This window comes from Silurus aristotelis (assembly GCF_946808225.1).
Source record: "Silurus aristotelis genome assembly, chromosome: 19".
Taxonomy (NCBI): domain Eukaryota; kingdom Metazoa; phylum Chordata; class Actinopteri; order Siluriformes; family Siluridae; genus Silurus; species Silurus aristotelis.
Window position 1 is genome coordinate 22,803,138 of NC_139592.1, and position 26,730 is coordinate 22,829,867.

Consider the following 26,730-nt stretch of genomic DNA (forward strand, 5'->3'; position numbering starts at 1 on the left):
ATGCAACTATTGCACTGTTGAACTGTATTGCACGTGAGACTGCATTTTTTTGCACGTGAAATTTGTCAGTTTGTTTTTTGTCCCGCTTTGTCTTCCATAGTCAGGTCCATTGATCGCGCACGGTCTCGGAGAGACTGACCTCTTGCGCCCACGGAAGCCGTGTCCATGGCAACCCCCACTTTGTGAATTCCTCCCGGGAAAAAAATGAGGGAGAGAGGGGGAGAGAGAGAGAGAGGGAGAGAGAGAGAGGGAGAGAGAGAGAGAGATCTTTCCTCTCTCTCCTCCCCCTTCCTCGGCGTTCTCGAGGTTGTCTTCCTCTCTTCCCCTCTCTCTCTCTCTCTCTCTCTCTCTCTCTCTCTCTCTCTCTCTCTCTCTCTCTCTCTCATACAAACGATTCGGAGGAGAACATGAACAGTGCCGCGCGCTCCTGTGCTCGCGCTGAACGCGGTGGTCGCTCCTCTTCTGCGAGCCGGACGCTCTAACGGAGAGGATCTCCATCCATCCATCCATTTGCGCGCTGGGAATAACGGAGCACGATTGTTTCTCCAAACACAGACCCGGGATCAAAAAGTCTGGTCCTTCTTCTTCTTCATCTTCTTCTCGTCACCTTCTTCCTGGGTTTCCTAGTTCGCCGCGCGCGCTGAGATGTTCCTTCAGGCGTTAGCGCGCGCCTGCGCCGGCTTGGTGGTCTGCACCCTGCTCGCCTTTGTCCCGCAACCGGCCGCCGCATCCCTCAGCCGATCCGCACACGGTGAAAGTTTTTTCCTCTCTCTCTCTCTCTCTCTCTCTCTCTCTCTCTCTCTCTCTCTCTCTCTCTCTCTCTCTCTCTCTCTCTCTCTCTCTCTCTCTCTCTCTCTCATCCTCCCATCTGTGCGCTTTACTCCAGTCTGTGGCACGCGCTCGGCACCACCTTGCAGGTGAAATTTTGCGGTGCGCATTTTGAAAAACGAAGGTCCTTCAGCAATCCCCCTCTCCCTCCAATTCCACATCCGAGTCTTTCTTAGGGATCAAATCAGAAGGTGCACGACTTTGCATCTCAAAGGTGTGATGCTTTTCCACTACTGCTTGTAGAAAACATTGTGCAGAAGCTCTCAGTGAAATGTTCTGCTGCATGGAGAGTTGAGTTCAGCCTGAAGCACGAGAGGAACATGCAGCATGAAATCCAAGCTGGATTTGAAAAAAAACCCCATAAAAATTAAAAGTTCTTCATGCACTTTTTTAAAGCAGCAGTATGTAAAAAATGTGTGTGTGTGTGTGTGTGTGTGTGTGTGTGTGTGTGTGTGTGTGTGTGTGTGTTGGTTAGTTTCTTCTGACAGCTCTCAAAAAAGCTTTGATGGAGTGATGGAGAGGACACACATGACCTTATGATCTGGATCAGGGATTAATGATTGAATATTTTTATTTGGGTTTCTGTGTATATGAAAAAAAAAAACGTGTTTCCAGGAGACATGTTTCCTATTAACTTTTTTTAGAGCAGCAGTTATTGATGCTACTGCCGTCGAGGTGCAGTGATGTGCTGTGGATTAGAATTACTAGTTGAATTTGCATATTACATTTAGATTTTTGTTTTTTTCCAAAAAACTGGAAGAAAAGCAGATGTGAGGGCACGCAGGAGTAAAGTTTTAGTTTCTTTTCCAAAAAACTGTTCATTTTTGTACTTTGAAAAAAAAAAAAAGTAAAATCAGTCAAGCAACACAAATCATTTCTGTTTAGAGAGAGTTTGTAGAACATATAGATGATGGAACAAATATTGTTTTGAAATGCTACCTTCTCACTCTCTCTCTCTCTCTCTCTCTCTCTCTCTCTCTCTCTCTCTCTCGCTCTCGCTCTCGCTCTCGCTCTCTCTCTCCCCCCTTTCAATGAAGCCAATTTAATTCCTGCATTTTGAAAGACTGAAACATGAACACGTCTGGTCTCTTTAAATCTAAATAACGTGCACACCATTGAGGAGGCATCTCAGGATGATACATATACACTATATGAACAACATTTAGTGGACACCTGACCTGATGGGTATGTACTCTTTCTGATCATCCTATTCCATATTGGGTCCCAATTTTGCTCTTATAATAATCTCCACTCTTCTGTTAAGATGTTCCACTAGATTTTGTGGAGATTTGTTTTTATTCAGCCACAAGGGTGTTAGTGAAGTCCAGCACTGATGTAGGTGAGGAGAGGAGGGTTGGGCTCCAGTGAGAGTGAAACATTCATCCCAAGGTTGTTCAATAGGTTTGGAAACCATAGCAGGAGATCTTCTTGTGCTGGAACAGGTTTGGGTCTCCTAGCTCAAGTTCAGTGATGCATCCAATGATATACATTTGTGGGCCTCCAGGTTTGTGGGAACAGTTTTGAGGAAGTTTTGAGGAACAGTTTTGGTGTCCCAATGCCCATGGTGAAAGTTCCTTCTAAACTCATGCATTACTATGTTCAGACCTTGACTCGGATTGCCTCTGACCTTCACGTTTACCCCAAAACAGCTGCTGGAAGTAATTTTATCTGGGTTTTTTTTTTTTTACTTTTTCTCCCCAATAAACCAGCAAATCTGTAAATCTGGAATGTGACACTTGTGTTGGTGTTTTGATCTCTCAGATGTGAACCCAAACTATTGAAGCCCCACCCCTTTTCCTCACATCTGATAATAATAGGCAGTTTTTTCCTCATTTGAAAGATGATGAGCTGATCCTGTGCTCTCGCTTTCATTGCCCTAGATCTTCTCAAATCAATAGAAATTAACTGGGATGATCAACTTACTTAACAGTGCACATAATTAGTGGCAGTTTGTTCGATTTATCTGGGATGCAACAGTAAAAAAAAAAAAAAAGGAAATAAAAAAAAAAAAATCCAAAAAGCTTTTTAAAAAAGAAAACTTTTACACCAGAAAAAATTAAACCTCAAACCAAACACTTTATAAATCGTAATAAAATGAGAGAAAATTGTTTTTATTCTTTCTGCGCAGCTTATTGACAAATGATGGAGGGACGTTAGAAGTGTGAAAGGGTTGCTTTTTTTTTCTTACCGTTTACTGCTCACATTTTTACCAACACCCCCCCCCCCCACCCCCCAATAGGGGTATTCTTCTTCCGATTTGAAAACGCGCCATTGAATTTGTACTGTAGCTTGAAATCTTTCAATTCTGTCACTTTGCTAGTAAAACCTACATAAATATATCTATTTTTTTATATACAGAATACAACATTTTTATTGTTTTTTTTGGTATTGACATGGATAAGGATTAGGAATTCTGATGACAAATAAATAAATATATACAATAAAAATAAAAAAATTTCCACTGATAGCATTCAGGTCAAAAAATTTAATTAGAGCAAATGCAAAATATTTTATATATCAGAATATAGAAAAATCCATGTATTAATCTCTGAATATTAGATTATTCAACTGCTTTTACTACTTTATTTATTGACTGATAATAGTAAAATATAATAATATAATATATTAAATATTAAAAGCTAATAATCAGTTAAAGTTGTTTTGAAATAGGGTTTATATTCACATAAGAGCAAGAATTCTGTTGACTATATTTAAAATATCTAACTGGCTAAATGCAAAAAAAAAAAAAATTAATAATTAAAATAATTTGTGTTGAAATGTGAGAATTTATATTAATAAACTAAAAGTTGTCAGTAATGGAGGCTACTGAGCAGGAAAGGGTTAAAAGAGCTCGAATTGGGAATTCACCTTGAGTTATTTTATCACATGATGCGGCTTGCTGTTGATAATTACAGGAGATATCTTTCATAACCGGTGACGAAGTTCAAACTCGTATCACGATGCGTATATATCACAAAGAAGCAAAGACGTTCTGATGCTGTGTTTCGAAGAAAATTCAGAGAAAAGGGGGGACGATATTGTATATTTTTTAATCAGCACAGTCCAAACTATGGCATAGGTACATATTAGATGCATATTGTGATGCAGACAGTTGCTTCTAAAGGGTTCTGTGGTATAATTTATTTATCCTTTACTCCGAATTCAACATTTTTCATGCATTAACGTTAAAAAGATTTTACAGTATACAGCATATTTACAGTGAAGACCCCAGTAAGTGTCTATAAGACTGTGTGTTCGGTGCATGTAAGCCACTGACAGGGACGGAGTGTATTTCCGTGTGTGTGTGTGTGTGTGTGTGTGTGTGTGTGTGTGTGTGTGTGTGTGTGTGTAGGGAAGGGGGTGTTTGCATCTTGGGTGGTCTACTTCCCATTGTGGGAAAACTCAATATTTACATTTTGCAATTCGAACCACTTTTCCTCCTTTTCGTTTTCCACAACATCCAGAGCGCCGTGCGTGAGGCTGAGCGGCGAGGTCGGCGGCGCTGCGGGGTTTGCCGACATGGATTGCACCTGTTTGGCCATGCTGTGCTGTGTATGTGTATGTGTATGTGTGTGTGTGTGTGTGTGTGTGTGTGTGTGTGTGTGTGTGTGTGTGTGTGTGTTTCTGTGGAACATTATTTCCTCAATGCCCGTCTGTACTCAAACACCATATGTGTGTTACAAAGGGTAAAAAATGCCGCTTAGAGACAAGTAGCAGATCCATTTTTCAGGGCCGGAAAAATACATACAGAAGACAAAGAATCTGGAAGAATCTGGTCTGCTTTATTCTTGCATGTGTCGATTCGTTTTCTAGACAGCAGCTCTGACCGAAAGGCAACCGCAAATAGTAGGTTTAAGTACGTTACGGTTTCTATAGTAACGACGGACACAAGGGCAGCGGGTGTATAGCGGATGTACCATGTAGGGAAGTGGTAGCTCAGTGGTTAAGTCATTGGACTTTGGATTGGAAGGTCACAGGTTTAAAACTTGCCACTGCTGGGCCCTTGAGCAAGGTCTTTAACAACCAAATAGTGTGTGTGGTAAATGCATCTTTGCTTCATCACACCATTTCATGATCATTTCATTTCCTGCCATGGCTCATTCTAAGGGCAATAATAACGTCTGTGCGGGAAAGGTTTCAGCTGTGGACATGTCCGCTGTACTTCCTGATTACTCAAGTGAGAGGAAGTCCACTGATAACGGGCTAGAAAGATGTTTATAAAGTTGTTCTGCAGAAAAGGGGAAGCCTAGAGAGTTGGATTAGTAGATCCGAGAGGAATTGGCTAAACGAGGAATCGAACCTCTGCGTTTCTTCTCAAAGCGCCACGGTAACTGCCTGAGACCACGTGTCACGGTGTGTGTGGATGTAACCTCTTCTTCGTCTTCCAGCCTACCCCTAAAACCGGGATCCAAACCGTGACAGACAGACAGACAGACCGAGAAAGTGCTCCACAGAAAGTGCTAGAAAGTCTTGGAGACAGAGATGGATGCACAGAGACGCCGTCGAGCCTCTCCAGGAGGCTTTCTGTGTGGGAAGCGAACCCAGTGGCCCGATTCAGGCATGCCAGAGAGCACAGAAAAGGCCAAACTGGTACTGCAGTCTCCCACGGAGAGGGGAGGGGCTGGTCGAATACAAACTTCACTCCCTCTTTATTCCCCCTGGGGGTTTGTTTGCTTTGTCTTGCCTTTCACTCGATGAAGTTGCCCTGTTCTTTTGTCGGCGTGAGCAATGGCCTTGTACGCAGCCAAGCCAGGCGCTGGGCTTCTTGTGAACGGCTGCTTGTGGTGTCCATTTTGAAGCATGTACCAAAAACAGACCCGATTCAAAAGCGGACCTTTTGAACTGTAGAACAAACTCCACAAATCTTTCAGAACAGATTTATTTAATTGCGATGATTTATAATGCAGTTGCTCAGGTTTGGCGCGAAATTATTTAATAGAATAGCTGCATTTACTTGTCACGTGCACGTAACAACAGAGCGAATTTCGTTCTTCGCAAATCCCAGCGATATTATGAAGCCTTGGTGCAGGGTCAGCCATGATACAGGGCCCCAGGAGCAAAGAGAGTTAAGGGCCTTGCTCAAAGGCCCAAGAGTGGCAGCCTGGCCATAACGGACCTTAAAACTTCGACCCTTCTGATTAGTAACCCAGAATCTTAAAAACTGAGCTCCAACTTCCCAATTAAATTTTTAATTGCATTTATTACCTTAGGGAGGTGGTACAGAAGCTTAATGTTTAAGGCATTGGTCTTTGGATCAGAACATCACAAGTTAAAATCCCAGCAATGCTAAGCTGCTACTGCTGGCACCTTGAGCCAGGCCCTTAACCTTCAGCTGCTCGGTTGTACTGTCACTCTGGATAGGGGGCACCTTCCAAATTCCATAAATTTAAAATGTAAATTTATTGGCTAATCAAACCAGATAATGAAAGACATATAACAGATAGACAGAGAGACTGGATTATATCAATTGCTGTAAAAAAAAAACTAAAACATGGTAGAATCCCTGATTATGCTGCACATACTGATCAAAAAGTTTGTAGATCTGACAGCATTTTCCCCTCTGATTTGGTTAAACGGCATCACAGATATCGCGACTGGAGCTCATCCGACATCCAAACTGCCACCGGACTACACTCGTGCAAAAACACGTGCATCGCTAGGAGACGCTAAAAGTAAAATAAACACTTGATTGGTTTAAGGCTAACGGCGATACTGCAGGCAGATTTTATTAACTGGTCCTCTGGGTTGTGGTAGAACTTTGCACTCACAGCTTGTCCTTCACACAGAAGATATGTTTCAGCTGTGAGACGTCCTGTATTTAGTTTTTCTTTTCATTTTCAGAAGACTTCAGAAGGAAGTACTCTTATACTGATGTAGGTGAGATGAAGAGTTTGCATTTTCATTCATTCCAGTAGAGTTGAGGGTCAGAGCTTTATAGCAAATTCAAATTCCCTTAAACTCTATTGTAAGTATGTGGAGGATCAAACTGTACATTATGTCTCGCTAAGATGTTAGGAATGCTACGATTTTCGCACATTAGCAATTCAGAAATTAAATTCGGCGTGATTCGTGCAGAAGATTTGGATAATCGGTGTTTAAGTAGTAGTGTAGAATATACTGTAGTGGAAGCCAGGCTAAGAGAAGAGGTGACCATATGTAAGCTACAGGATGGTTCATGCCGAGGAAGAGCACCACAGACACATTATTTAGGAAAATGTTGATGGAGAAGTATAGAGAAGGTCGGTAGGAGTAGCATTGTGTGTTTGTGGATTTAGAGAAAGCGTACGACAGGGTGGAGAGAGGAGTTGTGGTATTGTATGAGAAAGTCTGGTGTGTCAGAGAAGTATGTGAGGGTGGTGCAGGACATGTATGGGGACAGTGTGACAGCAGTGAAGTGTGCAGTAGGAATGACGGTCTGGTTCAGGGTGGAGGTTGGACTGCATCAAGGATCGGCTCTGAGACCTTTCCTGTTTGCAGTGGTGATGGACAGGTTGGCGAATGAGGTCAGACAGGAGTCTCCGGGGACAATGATGTTTGCGGATTATATTGTTATTTGTGGTGAGAGTAGGGAGCAGGTTGAGAAGATCCTGGAGAGGTGGAGGTACACACTGGAGAGAAGAGGATTGAAAGTCAGTAGGAGTAAGACAGAGTACATGTGTGTGAATGAGAGGGAGGGCAGTGGAGTGGTGTGGTTGCAGGGAGAAGAGGTGGAGAAGGTGGAGGAGTTCAGGTACCTGTGGTCAACAGTGCAAAGTAATGTAGTGTGTTAGAAAAGTGAAGAAAAAAGTTGTATGGTTTAGAGACAGTGGCATTGAGTAAAAGACAGGAGGTGGAGCTGGAGGTAGCAGAGCTGAAGATGTTGAGGTTTTCGTTGGAAGTGACGACGATGGACAGGATTTCAAAGGTAATTAGAGGGACAGCGCATGTCGGACGTTTTGGAGACAAGTTGAGGGAGGGGAGATTGAGATGGTTTGGACATGTGCAGAGGAGGGACATGGGGTATATCAGTAGGAGAATGCTGAGGATGGAGCCACCAGGAAGGAGGAAAAGAAGAAGACCAAGGAGGAGGTTTATGGATGTGGTGAGGGAAGACATGCAGGTAGTTGGTTTGAAAGAGGCAGATGTAGATGACAGGGGGGTATGGAGACGGATGATCCGCTGTGGCGCCCCCTAATGGGAGCAGCCAATAGAAGAAGAAAAGGAATATACTGTGTGTATGTGAGTGTATAAGCTTTTTTTAAAGAAATTTAATTTTTTTTCACATATTAAAAAACTATTCTATTAAGGAAAGACGTTTTAATACATTTAAAATGAGGTTATTCTGCAATAAGTGTCTGAAGATTTTGTGTGCATGGCATAACTTTATAAAAAGAGGACATGTGTGACTACCTGTCATTCTCTTTTGATCCATATCTAGTGATCCATATGAACTTCTCAAAGTGAAACCACCACTGACATGGTAGCAAAGTAGTTAAGGCACTGGACTGGATCTAAAGGTTGTGAGTTCAAATCCCAACCACACCAAGCTCCTACTCCTGGGCCCCTGAGAAAGGCATTTAAACCCCCAAATGTCATAAATGTAATGTAAAATAATGGATTATGGCCGATGACAGATCAGTAAATTTACATCTGGGTTGTTCAAGAAACCCAAAGGTCAAGAAATAAGATAAGAAACTATAACTGAGGCGTATTTGAAAGATTCTGAGCAGATAATCAGATTAAAACATAAATTTGTCATAATTTTCACAACAAAAAAAAGAATGAATCCACCTACACGGACCTTCTGGTGAAATTCCATGAGTTTACTCAATGTTTTGTGGAGTTGTTCAAACACTTTGAGAACTCCAGAAGTTTATGAGATTCAGTCCCGAGAGTGAGTCAGTGAGTCAGTCAGAGTCTCTCTCTCTCTCTCTCTCTCTCTCTCTCTCTCTCTCTCTCTCTCTCTCTCTCTCTCCCATTTTTGAGGCAGCAGTTATAAACTTTAAGTCCAGCACCATCAGCCACAAAACAACTGCAGAGCAAAAAAAAAAAAAAGAAAAACCTCTTGAATCAGACAAAAGCATCCGATGGTTTCAAAGGGAGCTTTAATCACATTTCTTTCTCACCCTTAAACAAGTTATTCGCCTCAAGTTGTAACCCTATACAGCAAATATGCTGAAAACTAAACCATGAATTTGTATTTTTGGTGAATTTATAAGAAAAAAAAAAAAAAAAACAGAATTCAGGGTGATGTTTTAAGTGTTCAGCTGATCTGCTGAGGGAAACCTTAGTTCTGACATCACTAATTAGTCCAATGGAGTTCACCTGTGTGTGTGCTTGTGTGTGTGTGTATGTGTGTGTGTCAGAGAACTTTCTGGAAGATCTTAAAGTTTGATAGAAAACCTAAAACAGGAAGATTACTTAAAAAAAAAAAAATGCATTCTGAGCAAAATAATATGATTTGGGTATAAAATACTGGAAAAAAGATTTGCACAGCACTGACTGTGTCTGGAGGACATCTACCAGAGGTTAGTGAGGTAATGAGAAGAGGATTCAACAATCAACAACTTTCACATTAGCAGTGTTCATGTTAACAGAGGGCCACATTAGAATTGTTCACATTAGCAGTCTCCATTAACAGTGTTCATATTAGAATTGTCCACATCAGCACTTTTATTTTAGTTGTATTCACATTAGCAGTGTCTCAAAATTAGCAGTGTCTTCATTAAGTGTATATTAGTTTTAAGGTTGTGTATATTTGTCAAAGGTTGTTTATACAGTGTATATTTGTGTAGAGGTTGTATATGTTTGTGTAGAGGATGTGTATAAAGTGTATTTTAGTTTTGAGGTTGTGTATATTTGTGTTGAGGTCATGTATACAGTGTATATTTGTGTTGAGGTCATGTATACAGTGTATATTTGTGTTGAGGTCATGTATACAGTGTATATTTGTCAAAGGTTGTTTATACAGTTTATATTTGTGTAGAGGTTGTATATGTTTGTGTAGAGGATGTGTATAAAGTGTGTTTTAGTTTTGAGGTTGTGTATATTTGTGTTGAGGTCATGTATACAGTGTATATTTGTGTTGAGGTCATGTATACAGTGTATATTTGTGTAGAGGTTGTGTATACAGTTTATATTTGTGTTGAGGTTATGAACATTTGTGTTGAGGTCATGTATACAGTGTATATTTGTGTAGAGGATGTGTATAAAGTGTATATTAGTTTTGAGGTTGTGTATATTTGTGTAGAGGTTGTGGATACAGTGTATATTTGTGTAGAGGTTGTGTATATTTGTGTAGAGGTTGTGTATACAGTGTATATTAGTTCAGAGGTTGTGTATATTTGTGTAGAGGTTGTGTATGCAGTGTATATTTGTGTTGAGGTTGTTTATACAGTGTATATTAGTTTTGAGGTTGTGTATATTTGTGTAAAGGTTGTGTATATTTGTGTAGAGGTTCTGTATACAGTGTATATTAGTTTTAAGGTTGTGTATATTTGTGTTGAGGTTGTGTATACAGTGTATATTTGTGTTGAGGTTGTTTATACAGTGTATATTAGTGTAGAGTTTTTGTATACAGTGTATATTTGTGTAGAGGTTGTGTATAAAGTGTATATTTGTGTAGAGGTGGATTCAGTCGATGATCGCAATGTGAAACGTCTCTTTATATGCATTTTATCCATTTGACACTAGGAGGCACTTTTTTGGATCAGTAATCTGTCTGTGTGAGTCACACCATGTAACTAATGTTCCTCAATACAATTCGATTTGAATAGAGATTTTAACAATGATATTGTCCCAGAGCAGCTTTACAAAATAAAATATATATAAAAATCTACATTTTCATTCGTAAATTAGTCCATGGTAGTTTATCATTCATGAGTGAGCCAGTGGCAGAGATCACATGAGGAAGAAACCTTGAGAGGAACCTGACTCTTGATCATCTGGATGACACCAAATGTCCATTCATTATAGTTCACTGATGGACACTTGAATCCAAATCCTCATGTCAACTGCCGGCTTAATCAACTGTAGCTGACTTTCTATTAATTACAATCCAAATCCATCTTCATGGTTTATTATATTATACACACACGTTTACTAAAGTGGGATCCAGGACCTAAAATCAGGGCAGATAATGAATATAATATGAAAATAGTTGTGGTGGAACTTTTTTTTATTTTATAGTAGTTTTAAGTATTATTATAATAATTATTATTAATAGAATCAAATTAGTCTGTTAAATTAGCTTGTAAATGTAATAGATAAATAAATAAATAAATAAATAGATTCAAATAAAAATGTCATTGGTGGAAACTAAGCCTAATAATAATAATAATAATAATAATAATAATAATAATAATAATAATAATAATAATAATAATAATATAATGAGATTATTAATAACATAATGGGCGTACATTTTAAAATAGTAAAAAAAAAAAAATTTCACTGAAATAAATGTTTGCTTGTTTTTATATATTTATATATACATATAAAAGAATATATTTAATTTGTTGATTTTTATTTTTATTTTTTTTTTGCACAATTTCTGTCTGTTACAAAATTTGCGATCCCCCTGCAACTGATTGTGTGCAACACAAAAAAGAAAAGTAAGAAATCCCTGTTTTTTCCATACAAGTTATGGCTTGCATGCTATGTTAGCCACTGCTGGAGAAACTCATACGTGTTCTAGTTTCCCTTCATTCCTCATGAGGCCACGGACGTTCGCGTGTGGCTGTAAAATCCTGAGTGTGTCCGACAGCCTGCTATTTTCAGTTCCTCATCAAGGTCTGCTAGATGAGCTTCCTTTATTGCTCTTTTACTGCATTTCATGTCCGGCTTCCTCCATGACCCTGGAACTGTGTCCTTAAACATTCGCACTAAAAATATAAAGCATGTTCAGTTATTTTGGGGGATTTCATAGGTGTAGGGTTTTTTCAGTATATATTTATATATAAAGCCGTAAAACCTGCTGATATCTACAGAAGACTTCAAGCACAGTACAATGAGGAGACGCTCAGCCGCAGTAAAACATTTGAATGGTGTAAACGTTTCAAAGATGGCCGTCAGTGATGATCTCAGTTGTGGTGGTTCCCTGGTGATGAAGTGAAGCAGGCTGTAGGATGGTTCAGGCGTCCTGACAAATCTTTCTATGCCATTTCTTTTCAAGTGTTAAACACTGGGATAAGTGTAGAAGAGTATCGGGGAGGATGTCACAAAATAAATGCCGTTTCCACTCCTTGAATGATATAATAAAAGTAGGTGACAGATTGTCAAGACGAGCAGTTTGCGTTGAGCATGTTCGCTTCCTGCCTGAGGGATGGGATTTATTCATCACCTTCTTCTGTCTGTTGTGGCGCATTTGTGAAATCGTTGGAATAAATTTGATTAGACGTATCGTCTCGCATTTTTGTTTCAGTGCAGCTTGACAAACAAACCCATGAAAGAATCCCAGATATGCACAAAAACATGCGCACACGCATGCATGGACAGTCTAAGTTCTCAACCGAGTAAACGCTCGTGAAGGTATCAGCCACAGCTTCGGCACGTGAGGAGTTCTTTGTTAGCCTCACCCTTGGCCTGTTCCTCATTAGACCCTTTAAAAGACGGTTGATCTGGTCTGCGCTGAGGAACAAAAAAGGCGAGCTCTGACAAAATCTGAATCTCTACAGACAAAACAAGTGCCGCAAGCTTCTTGTTGGTAGACCGCAGATTAAAAGCCATGAGCATCACTCCTGGTTCCCAGGCTCGACATCTGAACCACTCGCTGGGTGTTCCTAAGGTTTTCCTATCTAGAGGGAAACATTTGACCAAAAAATCCTGAATCCAATCAGATGGGTACTGCCTTCATCCTGCCCACCTCAGGACAAGATGGCTATCCGGTTAACATGCTAATCACATTTTTATTAAAACAACGTGATCGCTACAACGATAGGAAAGCATGACAATTTCAGAACCATCAAGTACGTCTTGAATATCATAAGTATTTAATAAGTGTTCATAAGTTCATCATAAGTGTTCAGTTTGCATTCAGTTGAATGAATGACTAATCTGAATAAATTATACATGAAAAAACGAATTATAGGGGAAATAAATTATTTGCATGGATAAAAATGAAAAGAAAATAAGGTTTTCTAGGTTTCTGCAGGTTTCACTGAGTCAAAGTTAAGACTTTAAGACCATTAAGAAGAAATTGCAACATGAAACACACATATGTCGTTAGCAACTGACCTTAACCAAGCACTAAACTCATTTTTCTTTTAATCCAAGTATCGCCAAGAGAGATTTGTTCTGATAACAGAAAGTTGATTGGCTGTTGCATCTTGGTCTCATTTGTAGTTGTGATACAGCGAATTATATTTGGACCAGCGAAAGCAAGAAGTACAACACCACGGAAACTAACAAAAAAAACCCATTTTAACGAGCATTAGCGGTAGCGTTACATGGACATTAGAGAATTAAGACCTGGTTACAATTATTTAAGACCTACAACAGTGAAAAAGACTTTAAGACCCAGCGGAAACCCTGAAAATATTGTACAAGAAGTCAAGTTTGAAAAGAAATCATGCTGAAATTTTATTTTTTCCAGTGACAATAAATGGAAATCTAAATATTAAAAACAATTAGATTGTGGGGAAAAAAACTTCTTTTTCCAACATCTTTACAGTCCTGGGGGTTAAGGGTCAAAGAGAGCGTTCACGTGACACTGCAGGCCGTCGAGGATGGATGTGTGCTGCTGCGTGGTTTAATGTGTGTGTTTACAGACTGCGAGTGTTTACATTCCGAGGTGCTGTAGTGCATGAATGAAAGGAAATGCTTTAATCTGCTTAGTAAAGAGAAGAAAACACTCTGAGCTTTTCGGACTGCAGGAGAACCGAACGGGGTGCGATTTCACGACGCTGGAGCGTGCGGAGAGGACATTTAGAACAGCGGTGTCAAAAGCAGAGGCGCCGTGTGAATCTCAAGCTAGCCCGCTAACGTTTTTCGCGCTAGGCCTGATGTCACACGCCCCTTTGAAGTGACTATGGACCGTGACCCTAAATGTCCTAAATGGCCTTAATCGCATGCACATCATGTCCGGTACTTTTCCTTCTCCCCCCCGCGCGCTCAAAAAAGGCTATTTATTAGTGGTTTATGTAACGCTAGCTGACCTCTTGTTCATTCACTATTAGCAGTGTTAGTGTTTTGTGGTGGGGAACTCCTCTAAAGCCAATAAGGCCTATAAAGGTCTCTTTCGTAAGCGTGCGGTTTCTGCAGCCGCCGTTATACATCACATCTTTCACGTTCGACTCCTAAATCTACCTGTTTGCTATAAAACATCCGGAATGGAGCCAGCTATTTCTGAAATGCTAATTTTTAGCATATAATACAGTGCAGTGTGTGGCATTTGAACCCGGCTCCTGTGCAGCAGGAGCAGCCTTGATCACACAGACCCAGTCATTTTATGGTTTTGGTCCTACAGGAAACGCCTAAAAATATCAGGCTAACACTCTTGCTGTAATTGCCATGTTGGCCCCTTTTAAAGTCGCTTTAGTAACTAGCAGAAAGCAGCAGAGCGGGAGGCTAATTGGCACCTGCGGTGAGGAAAGAGAGAGCGAGAGCAAGAGCCTCAGTTCCCCAGAGTGTGTCGTTAAAGAAAAGTTGCAGCATCAGACTCTGTTTAAGACTCTGGACTCTTAAGATGGAGCGCTTGTCTCTAGAATGGTTCGTCTCTTAAATAAAAAAAGTTTGTAAACGAGGTCTCGTGTTGTGGCGAGTTCGAGTCTGGAGTTTCTTCATCATTTATTCCTCTCTAAATGTTCTGCTTGATGTTGAACTGATGCTGAACTGTATGTTGGTGATCAGTAGATGCACCAAGCGCCGATCAGAACACGTGTAAAACAGAGCGGGTGCTCGATCCTGATTGGTGACTCGCTGCGTGTTTCACCGGTTACGTTTTTATCCTCATAAATAAAACTGATTTCATCAGATGTAGTCGAGTCAAAAGTAAAATATTTGACTTTGAAATGTAGTGAAGTCACAGTAAAAGTCTCCATACAGATACGTCAAAAAGCTACTTAAGTACAGTAACGAATTACATTTACTTCCTTACTGTCCACCGCTGGTCTTATGTTTAGAGATGGCATTGATATAAACTTACCAGTAAAAACAATGAATTATTATGCAAAACTGTTAGTTTGTACAAACTAGTGCTAAAGAAAGACACAAGTGTGGCCAAATAGTACCAAATAAACATTAGCAAGTACGAGTGGTACACTAATAATACAAACTACATTATACTACTGTATACAGAAACTAATCTACCATCACCTGATACTAACCTGGTGCAGGGAAATCGCTCCTGGGTTGTACGTTTATTACGTTATTTCTTTTTCAGCTGAGGCAAAGTGCAAGTTTACAATCGACTTAAAAAAAAACTATTTTGGGATTAGTTAAGGCCAGTTGCTAACAGCATATTTGTTAGTTTTTGATGTCATGATATAGGTCTTAAATTTCATTCTTAAAGGTGTTAAAAAAAGTCTTTAAATGTCATAAATCCGACTTGGTGAAACATACAGAAACCTTGTTCTAAATGAGATCGCCAAACAATTACAGACCCCCCCCACAGTCACCAACACCGAGTTCCCTGTGCCACCCTGTACTAACCAGTGGAAATAGTACAGAAGTATTTATTGCATTTGGTAGATGCCGCTTATCCAGAGCGACTTAATCCAAATGCACACTGTGTGATCTGGATACGATTTGGTCGTCTGAGTCCAAATGTAGAAAATTCTAAACGATTCCTATAATCCGAGGGTAAAATCTGTAGACTTTGATCGCTACTTTGCCACGTTTGCCCCGATAGTTTCTTTCCTCCGATGAAATTCTGGCAAACCGAGCACCGATAAGAACCTGATCACGCGATTAGCGTGAAAACTTCCAACCACCACAAATACAGCAAGAAGAGAAACTTATTGAGTTATGGAGGGAAAAGCAGTGTTGGTATAACGTTTTTAACGTAAAACTTCAGACTAGTCATTTTCTTGTTATGACGTCTGACATAATGACAACTGAGATCCCACAGGGGATCACGTTTACAGTCTGACTAGCAACAATCGCCAAAGGACAATTACAAATGGCACACTGGCGTCCGGCATTACACCTTATTTGTACACATATTTTTAAGCAATTGTGATTAGGGACTCAGGAAATACAACGTCAGTACTACACACCAATAGGGTATAAATGATACTCATGGTCCAAACATGATTGAAAGAATTGTTGGTTTGAAAACGGTACCAGAGGTTCATACGATATTTCCTTCTGCTTTTTTCATTATTGTACTTTTTTTTTTGCATATGTTTCCAGTATCCTGTTTGTCTGCACGAGCAATAAACCCCCCTGCGGGTCTGAAACCCGAAACGTTTTTGATCGGACTTTGATCAGCGCTCCGACCAATTACTCAATTAGAAAAGCAAACACGGGCGTCCCCTGTGATCTTCTCGCAGCTCTAAAGTTGGCAGGTCGATATTCTGAAGCTCTATTGTTTGTGGATTTCGGGAGAGCTCGTGGCGACAGGCACCGACAGACATGTTATTGCGCATTTCCCTCTCATCTCTCCTGCCCGGTTCGGTGAAAGACCTCTGATGGCGTACTGGTAACATTCCAGCTCCGGGTGGTGATGAGTGGGGCTTCGCTGGTTAAAACGCTTCAGCTAATCCTCTCAAAGCCTTACATGAGATGATTCATGTCATGCTAATGCAGCAGTCTCGGAGCTTGACGCATCGTTTCCCATTATATCCTCTGAAGTTTTTTCTTTTTCACATACACACACTCACACACACACAAATGTTTTCAAGTTAGGGCTTTGGCAGTATTTCCAGAACCGTCGTCTGCTAGAAACGCCTCTGGGAACGCAGACAACAATTGTTGAGTTTTGTTGAGTATATCAGCCTTCACACACTTGAAGGCTGTCGAAAGGAATCCGACTTTTCATTAAAGACCTTCCTTTGCCTGAGCTTGTATTAAACCTCACATCAAGGCAACTACTGTCTGCCTGTTCTTCTTCTTTTTTTTTTTTTTTTTTTTTAAGTTTGCCGTGGAACAAATATCACCCCTTAAGTCATAAAGAAACCAGCGTATATTTGGTAATGTTAAAATTTTCGTATTTAAACATTATCGATTATCGATTGAACTCTTTTCATATTGCTGTTCTTGATTCCTTTACTGAGATCAGAGATTAAGGCTCTGGGTTACTGATCAGAGGGTCTAGAGTTCAAGCCTCAGGATTGTCAAGCTGCCACTTTTGGGGCCCTTGTGTAAGGCCCTTAACCCTCTGTGCTCCAGGGGCACTGTATCATGGCTGACACTAGAGATTTCTTTTAACATGGTAATTATAACACATTAAGTTTCGTATGTGCTTCTTTTTGAACATCTCACCCCACATTTAGTCCGCATTTGCAGTTGTGAGCAGTTGCACTCTTCTAGGAAAATGTTCTAGATTTTGTGGAGATTCCTGAAGATTCAAAGAGAAACAAGGGTGATGATAAAGTCAGTTAGTGATGTAGGTGAGAATGTGAGGAGGCCTGGAGTGCAGTCAGCGGTCACATTTATTCATGATTAATAGAGTAGGAGCTCTACAGCAGGAGATCTTCCACATCTTCCAACCCATGGAAAGCAGATTTTCATGGGGATAAAGATTTGTGCACAGGGGTATTGTCCTGCTGGAACAGGTTGGGGTCTTCTAGTTCAGGTGAACGCTTTTGTAAAGCGTTTATTTTTTTTCACGGTAAGCGTTCACATGTAAAGCGTTTTTTCACGGTAAGCGTTTTCACGTTTAGCGTTTTTCATGTTAAGCATTTTATTTTTAATGTTAACCTTTTTCACGTTGAATGTCCCTTTTTTTTTTCATACAATTCAACAATTCAGGATGATTAGCATTAATGTTAAATCATAGTCAGGGAAAAACAGGGTCTCACAGCAGACTTCTGGTTTCCTTCAGGGTATCTGTGGCTTCCCTGTATGCCATTAAGCTCCATCAGGAGGCGTATAAAAGCAGAATGCGTTCTGTCCTCACGCGGCCTGTAGGCCGTCCCCGGCTCTCTCTTACCATCAGCGCCCCTCCACGTGAATCCGTCTAATTACACAACACGTGATTTACACAACTCACACACTCACAAGATCTATCAGTGTACAGTTACTATAGTAACAACTGACATACAGGGACTTGTTCGGCCTCACATCATGGAGAAATTGGGTCATGTGACATACAGAAGGAGTCTCTAGTTCCAACACTCCTGAGGTGTGCACATTCTCATTCTGACCATCTCTTTCCTGTAAGTTCCCCTGATTTCCTAAAGTTTCTCAGAGTATTTAGAACTTAATCCGAGTTCCTGTAAGAGCTTCCGTAATTTCCTCAGAGCTCCTAAAAGTTCCTCTAGGTTCCTGGAACTTTCTCTGTGTTTTTGAGAGTTCCTCTAAGCTCCTGTAAGTTCCTCTGAGTTCCTGTATGTTCCCTTGAGCTCCTAAAACGTCCCCTGTGCTCCTGTAAGATCCTTCGAGCTCCTGTTAGTTTTTCTGAGAAGACATGTGTGAGCTGATTATATTAATTTTACAAGCTGCTCCGTCCACACACAGTGCACTCCTTCATTAGCTTCACGAAAAGGGTTGGGGGAGGGGGTTGGTGATGGGGGCAAAAGGGGCAAGTGTGTGGTGGTGGGGGCACCAATGTTGATGTCTGTGTTTCATCGACACTCTTTTCTAATAACCCTTCGTGACGAGCTGTCAGTGTTCTCACACACACACACACACACACACACACACACACACACACACACACACACACACACACACACACGCACACACACACTATCCTAATATATGTTCTGTCTGTCTTTTTTATTTTACTCTCTCTCTTTTTGTCTTACCACATCTCTCTCTCTCTCTCTCTCTCTCTCTCTCTCTCTCTCTCTCTCTCTCTCTCTCTCTCTCTCTCTCTCTCTCTCTCTCTCTCTCTCTCTCTCTCTCTCTCTTCTATTTCTATTTAAACAGCACTATTTCTGAGATCAAAGCTAAAGAAGAAGAGGTGTGTGTGTGTGTGTGTGTGTGTGTGTAAGTGAGGGAGTAAGTGAACACTGAGGGTCTCTACGCTCTGAGTAAACACTGCCCTGTGTTTAAAATGCACACCTTTTTAATATAGTTGGTGCATAAATATACCTGATTGGGGCAATATGGAGGGCAGGAAAAGCACCCCAGCACCTCATCTATAGCCGGCACCTCCTCACACACACACACACACACACACACACCTGAGCATAAGATTAGAATCTTTGATAATTAGATTTCATCTTTTTGAATGTCCACATAGTCTGCATTTGCTGTCCCACTCTTCTGGGAAGATGTTCCACTAGATTTTGTGGAGATTTTATTCAGATACAAGGGTGTAAGTAAAGTCAGGTAGTGATGTAGGTGAGAAGGTGAGGAGGTCTGGGGTGCAGTCAGCGTTCACATTCATCTCAAAGATGTTCACTAGGGTTGGAGCTCTATAGCAGGAGATCTTCCACATCTTTCAACCCATGTAAATTGGATCTTCTTGGAGCTAGCTTTGTGCACAGGGGTAGTGCCATGCTGGAACAGGTTTGGGTCTTCTAGTTCAGGTGAAAGAAAAATTTCCACATCCAGAGACGGCCTATTCAGTTGTGTGTCTTTTAGAGTTTGGGGATGAACCACATACGGCGAAAAAGTCGGGTGTCCCAATACTTTTGGATAAATATACATCATTATACGTGCTGAATAATAGATTCAATGCTACCGGCAGGAACTGTGCATCCGCGCTGTGAGGAGATTATGCTAATTACACGTTTCCACTAATATCTTTGAGAAACACGTAATTACCGGCTGCGAACTCGTAACTTTTAAAGCAACACTTGGAGCGTTTTCTGTGATAGAGGTCTGATTTGACGGTTGTAACTCTATCTTCAGAATAAACGATGGGAAAAAAACGAGGTTATGTCCCTCTTGGTGAAGCAGTTTGTGTTTGTTAGTATAATGTGAGGATTTCAGTCGATGAGTATTGAATTGTTTTTGGAAATGATATGTTCAAAATACTTTTTTTATTTTTATTTTATTATATGTTTGGAATTAAGTCAGAATAATTTTTATAATTTGTTTGGACGTATTTCCGAAATGATATGTTCAGAACACTTTCAGATTTTATATATAGATATATTTTTTTATATAATTTTTTGGGGGAATTATATGTTTGGAAATATTTTCAGATTTTTTTAAATAAAAGCTTCATTCTGAAATATTATTTTAAAATGTTTTGTTTTAAATATTCTTTTTAAATAATGCTTTATATTGAGTATTTTTCAGAATTCCTTTCTTGGCATTTTTTTAATGATAAGTTCTGAATTATTTTAATTATTTTGCTGCAGCAGTGTGTAGCTGTGTGTATCTGTAGCAGTGTGTAGCTGTGTGTATCTGTAGCAGTGTGTAGCTGTGTGTATCTGTAGATGTTTGTGGCTGTATGTAGCTGTGTGTATCTGTACATGTGTGTATCTGCAGCTGTGTGTAGCAGTGTGTAGCTGTGTGTATCTGTAGATGTTTGTGGCTGTATGTAGCTGTGTGTATCTGTACATGTGTGTATCTGCAGCTGTGTGTAGCAGTGTGTAGCTGTGTGTATCTGTAGATGTTTGTGGCTGTATGTAGCTGTGTGTCTCTGTGTGTCTGTAGATGTGTGTATCTGCATCTGTGTGTAGCAGTGTGTAGCTGTGTGTATCTGTAGATGTTTGTGGCTGTATGTAGCTGTGTGTATCTGTGTGTATCTGCAGCTGTGTGTAGCTGTGTGTATCTGTAGATGTTTGTGGCTGTATGTAGCTGTGTGTATCTGTAGATGTGTGTATCTGCAGCTGTGTGTAGCAGTGTGTAGCTGTGTGTATCTGTAGATGTTTGTGGCTGTATGTAGCTGTGTGTATCTGTAGATGTGTGTATCTGCAGCTGTGTGTAGCAGTGTGTAGCTGTGTGTATCTGTAGATGTTTGTGGCTGTATGTAGCTGTGTGTATCTGTAGATGTGTGTATCTGCAGCTGTGTGTAGCAGTGTGTAGCTGTGTGTATCTGTAGATGTTTGTGGCTGTATGTAGCTGTGTGTATCTGTAGATGTTTGTGGCTATATGTAGCAGTGTGTATCTGTAGATGTTTGTGGCTGTATGTAGCAGTGTGTAGCTGTGTGTATCTGCAGCTGTGTGTAGCAGTGTGTATCTGTAGATGTTTGTGGCTGTATGTAGCAGTGTGTAGCAGTGTGTAGCTGTGTGAATCTGCAGCTGTGTGTAGCAGTGTGTAGCTGTGTGTATCTGCAGCTGTGTGTAGCAGTGTGTAGCTGTGTGTATCTGCAGCTGTGTGTAGCAGTGTGTAGCTGTGTGTATCTGCAGCTGTGTGTAGCAGTGTGTAGCTGTGTGTATCTGTAGATGTTTGTGGCTGTATGTAGCTGTGTGTATCTGTAGATGTTTGTGGCTGTATGTAGCAGTGTGTAGCTGTGTGTATCTGTAGATGTGTGTATCTGTGTGCCGCTGTGTGTATCTGTAGATGTGTGTAGCTGTATATAGCTGTGTGTAGCTGTATGGATGATTGCTGGATGATTGTGGTATGGTCTCTTCACGCTGCTGGACGGAGTCTGGGCTTCAGCGTGCCGTTTCCCGCAATCACATGACATAAACATCAGCATTAGCAAAATCTTTGAAGTCACAGAAAGCAAACAGCTGGCCGCCCCCCCTCCGATGTACGCTGCCGATTTGAAGTGTGTGCATCGTTGGAGCTTCTTGGAAAATTTATTCTTCAATCTGGATATTTTGCAAAAAAAAAAAAAAAAAACCTGCATGCCATTTTTAAGAGTGCGAAAGAAGGAGAGGAAAAAAACGAAGAAGGAGCTGCATGAGTCAATTTCTAGGCATGCGTTACTTGGCCTCGGCGATTTTATTATTTTTTTTATGTCAGAGGAATGTTTTTAAAAGCCCACTTTCAGACAGATTAACGCTGACATGTTTATTTGCTCTGTGAAAAAAAAGAAAGAAAAAAAAGAAAGCGTTTGTGTTTTGAAGCCGAACATTTTTCCGCAGCTTTGCTTCGGGCACTTGACAGGAATCGCTTTCTTTATTCCCCTTTAATTACTTGTCTAATAATTCTAATTTCACTTAAAACGTTATTAAGTGCTTTCTCCTGGCGGAGGGATGGACCACTGTTTAACCGGACGCTGGTTCTGAGTGCCGAGACTTAGCAATTAGTGCTTATTAGCCAAAGGGCCTGCACATTATTTCTTCTCCCTCTTTATTTTTTTGGGTAAACGTTGACTGCATGGGCATCTCATAGTTCCTGTGAGTTTCTCATGTGAGCCAAAGATACAAATGAACCAAAAAAATGTGCTTGTGTTCTTTACGAGGCGTCTGATATGTTTCGCGCTCCTGATTAGTCATTTTTAACTATTAAAATAAAAGGGGTTTTTACTTTTTATATGTACATAACAACTAATTCTTTCTTCAAATATCCTAGCGATGTTAGGAAGCTAACTCTTAAGGCCCTGCTCAAGAGTGGCAGCTTTGCGATACCGGGGCTGTAACCCAGAACCTTAACCACAGCGTTTGTACTGAAACTGATCCGTGTCTTTCAATACATTTTCGCCGATTCTAGGATTTGCTCCTAATCCAGAGATGTTGTTTTTATTTTTTTTCTCCCTGTGCTATACATCCCCTCCAACATCGAGTGCTGATGCATTCCTCTTCTCTTTCCCCGACACGTTCCGTAGCTCGAGCGCTCTGTAGATACAGCACAGCAGCTCTAAAAGCCCTGTAAGATAAACAGTTTTTAATCCCGATGCACTTTACATTTGAGTAATATAGAAGTGCGCTAGCCACAGAGCCACTCCGTTTACCCTACGTGACTCTTGTCCAGATCTTCACCTTGCTAGCGGTGTGAAAAATATCAGTGGGCCCCTTTTTACTGCAGAGAACAAATACAGGTCCATACAAATCTGACTGGATTATTGAGATCAGCTGTAATGTGGTTGTTTTGTGATTCCGCTGGCTGTTAAAGTTTAAGCTAGGTTAAGCTAGGCTATCATTATCTTAAAGCAACTGGCTGTTACCTGGTCACCAGTGTAAGCATGTCAAACTGGTTGTGTTTGGTTGTTTAAGATGTGTTTTAGATACCAACAGGAAGGTTCTGAGTCGCTAAGCTGGTTTTAGTTTGCTAGGCCTGTTTGTTCTGATGACTTCATAGCGGTTTGAGCACTAGCAGGTTGGTTCTATATGGTTAGTCCAGTGTGGAAAAAACTAAAATGATCTGTAGCGTTCTTGTTGTTCACGATATGCCTCGGTAATAACCCACCTCAACTTTTCACTGCGGTGGTTTGATGTCGTCATGCTAATTGCTAACTGCAGGAAAGAATCAGAAATCTTTTGACACTGCCAGAATTTCATTGGCGGAAAAAGACTGATTTTTGCCTCAAAATATTAGAATCTTTTAGATTTTTGAAATTTGTCTGAGATGAACAAATCATTTCCAAAATCTCAGTGTGCACCTGGATTAATGTTGGTCAAGCCTGGAGTGAAACTGTCCCATCGGCAGGCCCAGTGTAACACCAGCTCAGGGTGAGAGAGTAGCTAGATAAAACAACAAACAAAATATCTTTAGCTAGTCTGAGCTGTTAAAGCAGAACTATTATGAGATCCACAGTGCACAACTTACTTGTAGTCTTTGTACTCTTCTTTAATTAAACAATTTGATGAATGGGATTAGCTTGTTGCGTTTGAATTCTTCCAAATATTTTGTTTTTTTATCACAAAGTCTATAATAAATAGAGCTTTTTAGTTAAAGCTACGCTAACCTTTTCCATCTCTGGACCTCGCGATTAGCCCCAAAAGGGCCTCCTGTATGTTTTATGGATGGAAAGTTTAGTCACCAATTTGGTGAACCAGTATTGGCTTATTTATGACTCTAATTAACACAAGGTATTAAATTGTAGTCTAAAATAAACATTCCATTTCAGGTCGATTCAACTTTTCCTTTCCACATGTCTTTTGTCAGAAATTCCTTGGATGCTCTTGTGAAGAGATTCTGGAGTTTCAGGGGCAAAACCTTGCGAGTGTTTTTTGTCCAAGAAAAGCGAGGGAGGTATTCAAAGTGACAAGCAGCTGCTCCTGTAATGATAAAAACTCCGCAGTAATTACTCAGATCAAACATTGTCTTGTGTTCATCTGTCTGTATGTGCCTGAACTTTCAAAGACTGTTAATGCAAAGCAACACAAACGCCATACAAAAAAAGAGCAGTAATTTGCAATCTACCGTAGTTTCTGATTAGCCTGCCAGATCAGAGCCACGTTTGTTTCTATTACAGCTAATGGCAGAATTGTTTGTTGTTGCGTCTAAAGCAAAGACAAAGACGCGAAATCTCCTGCTAACATGTTCAGCATGCCGATGCGGCTTTCAGGTAGGAAGCCGCATTGGGATTTTTTGTTTTAACCTTCAAATCAATGCCAGATCTTCAGGACAGCGCAATCAGCTTAGCACAGCCAGGCCCAGAGAGATCTGAGGCAGATATTGGTTGTAAACGGTGCTGCTGGAGACGGCGGGAATACCGTTTACAGTTTCCTCAGTCGTTTACTCGGTCGCTCTGCTGTGACAGGAATTTGCTTTCACGGTAAGATACATAGATGAGAGGAAAGGGAGAAGTTACAGCATCGGTTGTTACTCAGGGAGAAAACAGTTCCTGTCTGGCGCTTTGAAGTTTCATGCATGTTCGGTAGGAAAGGTCTTTTCTTGTTGAACTTGTCGTGGCAATAGAATCTGTACACTGATCTAAACATTTAGCATTGATTTTGTAATTAGTTGATCTCGGAGCCTCGGTTTCAAATGAGAGATTGTCTCAATTTCATGCAAATTATGTATGACAAGGAAAGAAAGACGATTTTTATTTACATTATCACATGTACGTTACAGCACAGTGAAATTCTTCCTTTACATATCTCTTTGAGGTTAGGAAACTAGGGTCAAAACTCAGGGTCAGCCATGATACAGCAGACCTTTAACACAAAGGGTTAAGGGCCTTGCTAAAAAGGACCCCAAAATTTCCCCAAAACTTCAGATCAGTAACTCAGTCTTTCCCACTGAGCTTTTACCTCCCCCATAGAAAGGTAAATAAAGCTATAGCTATAATACTGTTTGTTTGTTTTGGTTTCTAGCTGGTCATATTACTTTCAGCTAGTCATGTTCACAATGTTCATGTTAGTCATGTAAAGCTGGTTCTAAGTAATCAGGCTGTGACCAACTAATCTCTCAGGTTGACCATTGTTACACCAGCTAGACCTAGGTGTAGGTAGATAATGGAATAAAATACACTGTTTACAACTTACTTGTAGTCTTTGTACTCTTAGTCTTCTTTAATTCAGCCAGTTGATCCCTGGAATAATATTTTTTGATGATCTTATAGTTCATGTGTTCCAAAATATTTTTTTCAATTTCCCCACCCACACCTTTTATTGCTACCTGCAATTATTAGAAGAACTTATAACCATCGTGTCATCTGATACTTCAGTAGTTGGCTTTATATTTATCGTTTCTCATAAAATGAAAAAGAGGCCACACCCCTCACAAGCGTCAACAGTACTGTAGCAGTCAATTGTGATGCTGGCGTTATGCGACATTTACACTAGATTATGCAACCTACTATGCTCTGGAAATATCAATCATTCTAACTGTATAGTCTTTTTTTTTTTTTTTTCTTTCTTTCTCCTAATTGACTCAATTATTTATTTAATCTATGCTCTCTCTCTCTCTCTCTCTTCTCTCTCTCTCTCTCTCTCTCTCTCTCTCTCTCTCTCTCTCTGCTTCCAGATGTGGACGAGTGTGTGGAGACCACGGACAACTGCAGCATTGATGCTATCTGCCAGAACACTTTCAGATCCTACAAGTGCATCTGCAAGTCTGGGTATACAGGAGACGGAAAGCAATGCGGAGGTACGACTGCAAAATACGCAGGTCTTTTGTCTGATTGGTTACCTTCTGACCAATGAGTATTCAAGATTTTTTTTGACACTCGCAGATGTTCGTGTTTGGAGTATTCTGGTTAAATGTGAATTCTGTGATCATTCTCAGAAAGGTTGTAGGTAAAGTATTCTATAAAAAAAACAGCTTTTCTTATAAAAAGGAATCGGTACCATAAGTTCAGTAAACAATCCTGCGTTTGGTCAATAGTAACACTTTTTTGACATATTATTTAAATAGTATTAACGGTGAATTAATATTATTAGAGAAATGCAACTTGACAAAGTTTGCAACTTATGACTAGGTTTTTTTATGACTTCTTGGCAGTGGGCATACTTTTGGAACCTGTTGTGTAGCAAACCTGTAAAGCTTTCTTTAGAAGTTTCTATGATTTGTTTAAGCATTTATTACCTTTAAGTACCTCATTTCAGTGTGTGTATGTGTGTTCGCAGTAACACCGCACTGCTTCAGTTCTTTGGCTGCACTTTCCACCTCGCATCGGGGAACCGAGGTGCAGGATCAAGTGAACTCTTAAGAAAAGATTTTATTTAGATCCTTCCACTGCCCATGTGTTTGAGGAGGAAATTTCTTACACATGTTTAGTGATTAGGATTCACGAGTGAGCATCTGTGAGCGCTGCCAGACGGGCGGCGGTGTGATACTCGGCAGAGAGGGGAAACGGCGAGAGCCTGCGGCCACTTTTCCTCTCTGGAAACGCGGCCCCTTCAAAAAAGCTCATCCATCTCTGCTTTCATTGCTGGGACAGTTTCACCTTGTCCCATCGACCCTCCCAGTTTCACTTGTGTTCCTCGTGCTGCTTGGCCTTCTGGCTTGCCTGCCTTGGCTGCCTGCCATTAATGTTATAAGCATTATAAATGAGGACATGAACTAAGTCATAAAAGCAGAAA

The 26,730-nt window shown here is 40.5% G+C and overlaps 1 protein-coding gene across 5 annotated transcripts in view; it reads left to right on the forward strand.

The window, feature by feature from the left end:
- The first annotated feature begins 233 nt into the window (after positions 1-233).
- scube3 (signal peptide, CUB domain, EGF-like 3) overlaps positions 234-26,730 on the forward strand; it is an 81,959-nt gene continuing 55,462 nt past the window's right edge. Inside the window, exons 1-2 of one of the 5 annotated variants that reach the window (XM_083521360.1) lie at positions 234-751; positions 25,673-25,795. In XM_083521360.1, the coding sequence (XP_083377486.1) occupies positions 646-751; positions 25,673-25,795 (229 nt within the window). In that variant the 5' untranslated portion in view covers positions 234-645. Of the gene's footprint in view, positions 752-1,912; positions 2,014-9,252; positions 9,345-21,438; positions 21,587-25,672; positions 25,796-26,730 lie in introns of those variants that run through there. The other 4 variants (XM_083521359.1, XM_083521362.1, XM_083521363.1 and 1 more) reach the window with 4 other exon arrangements.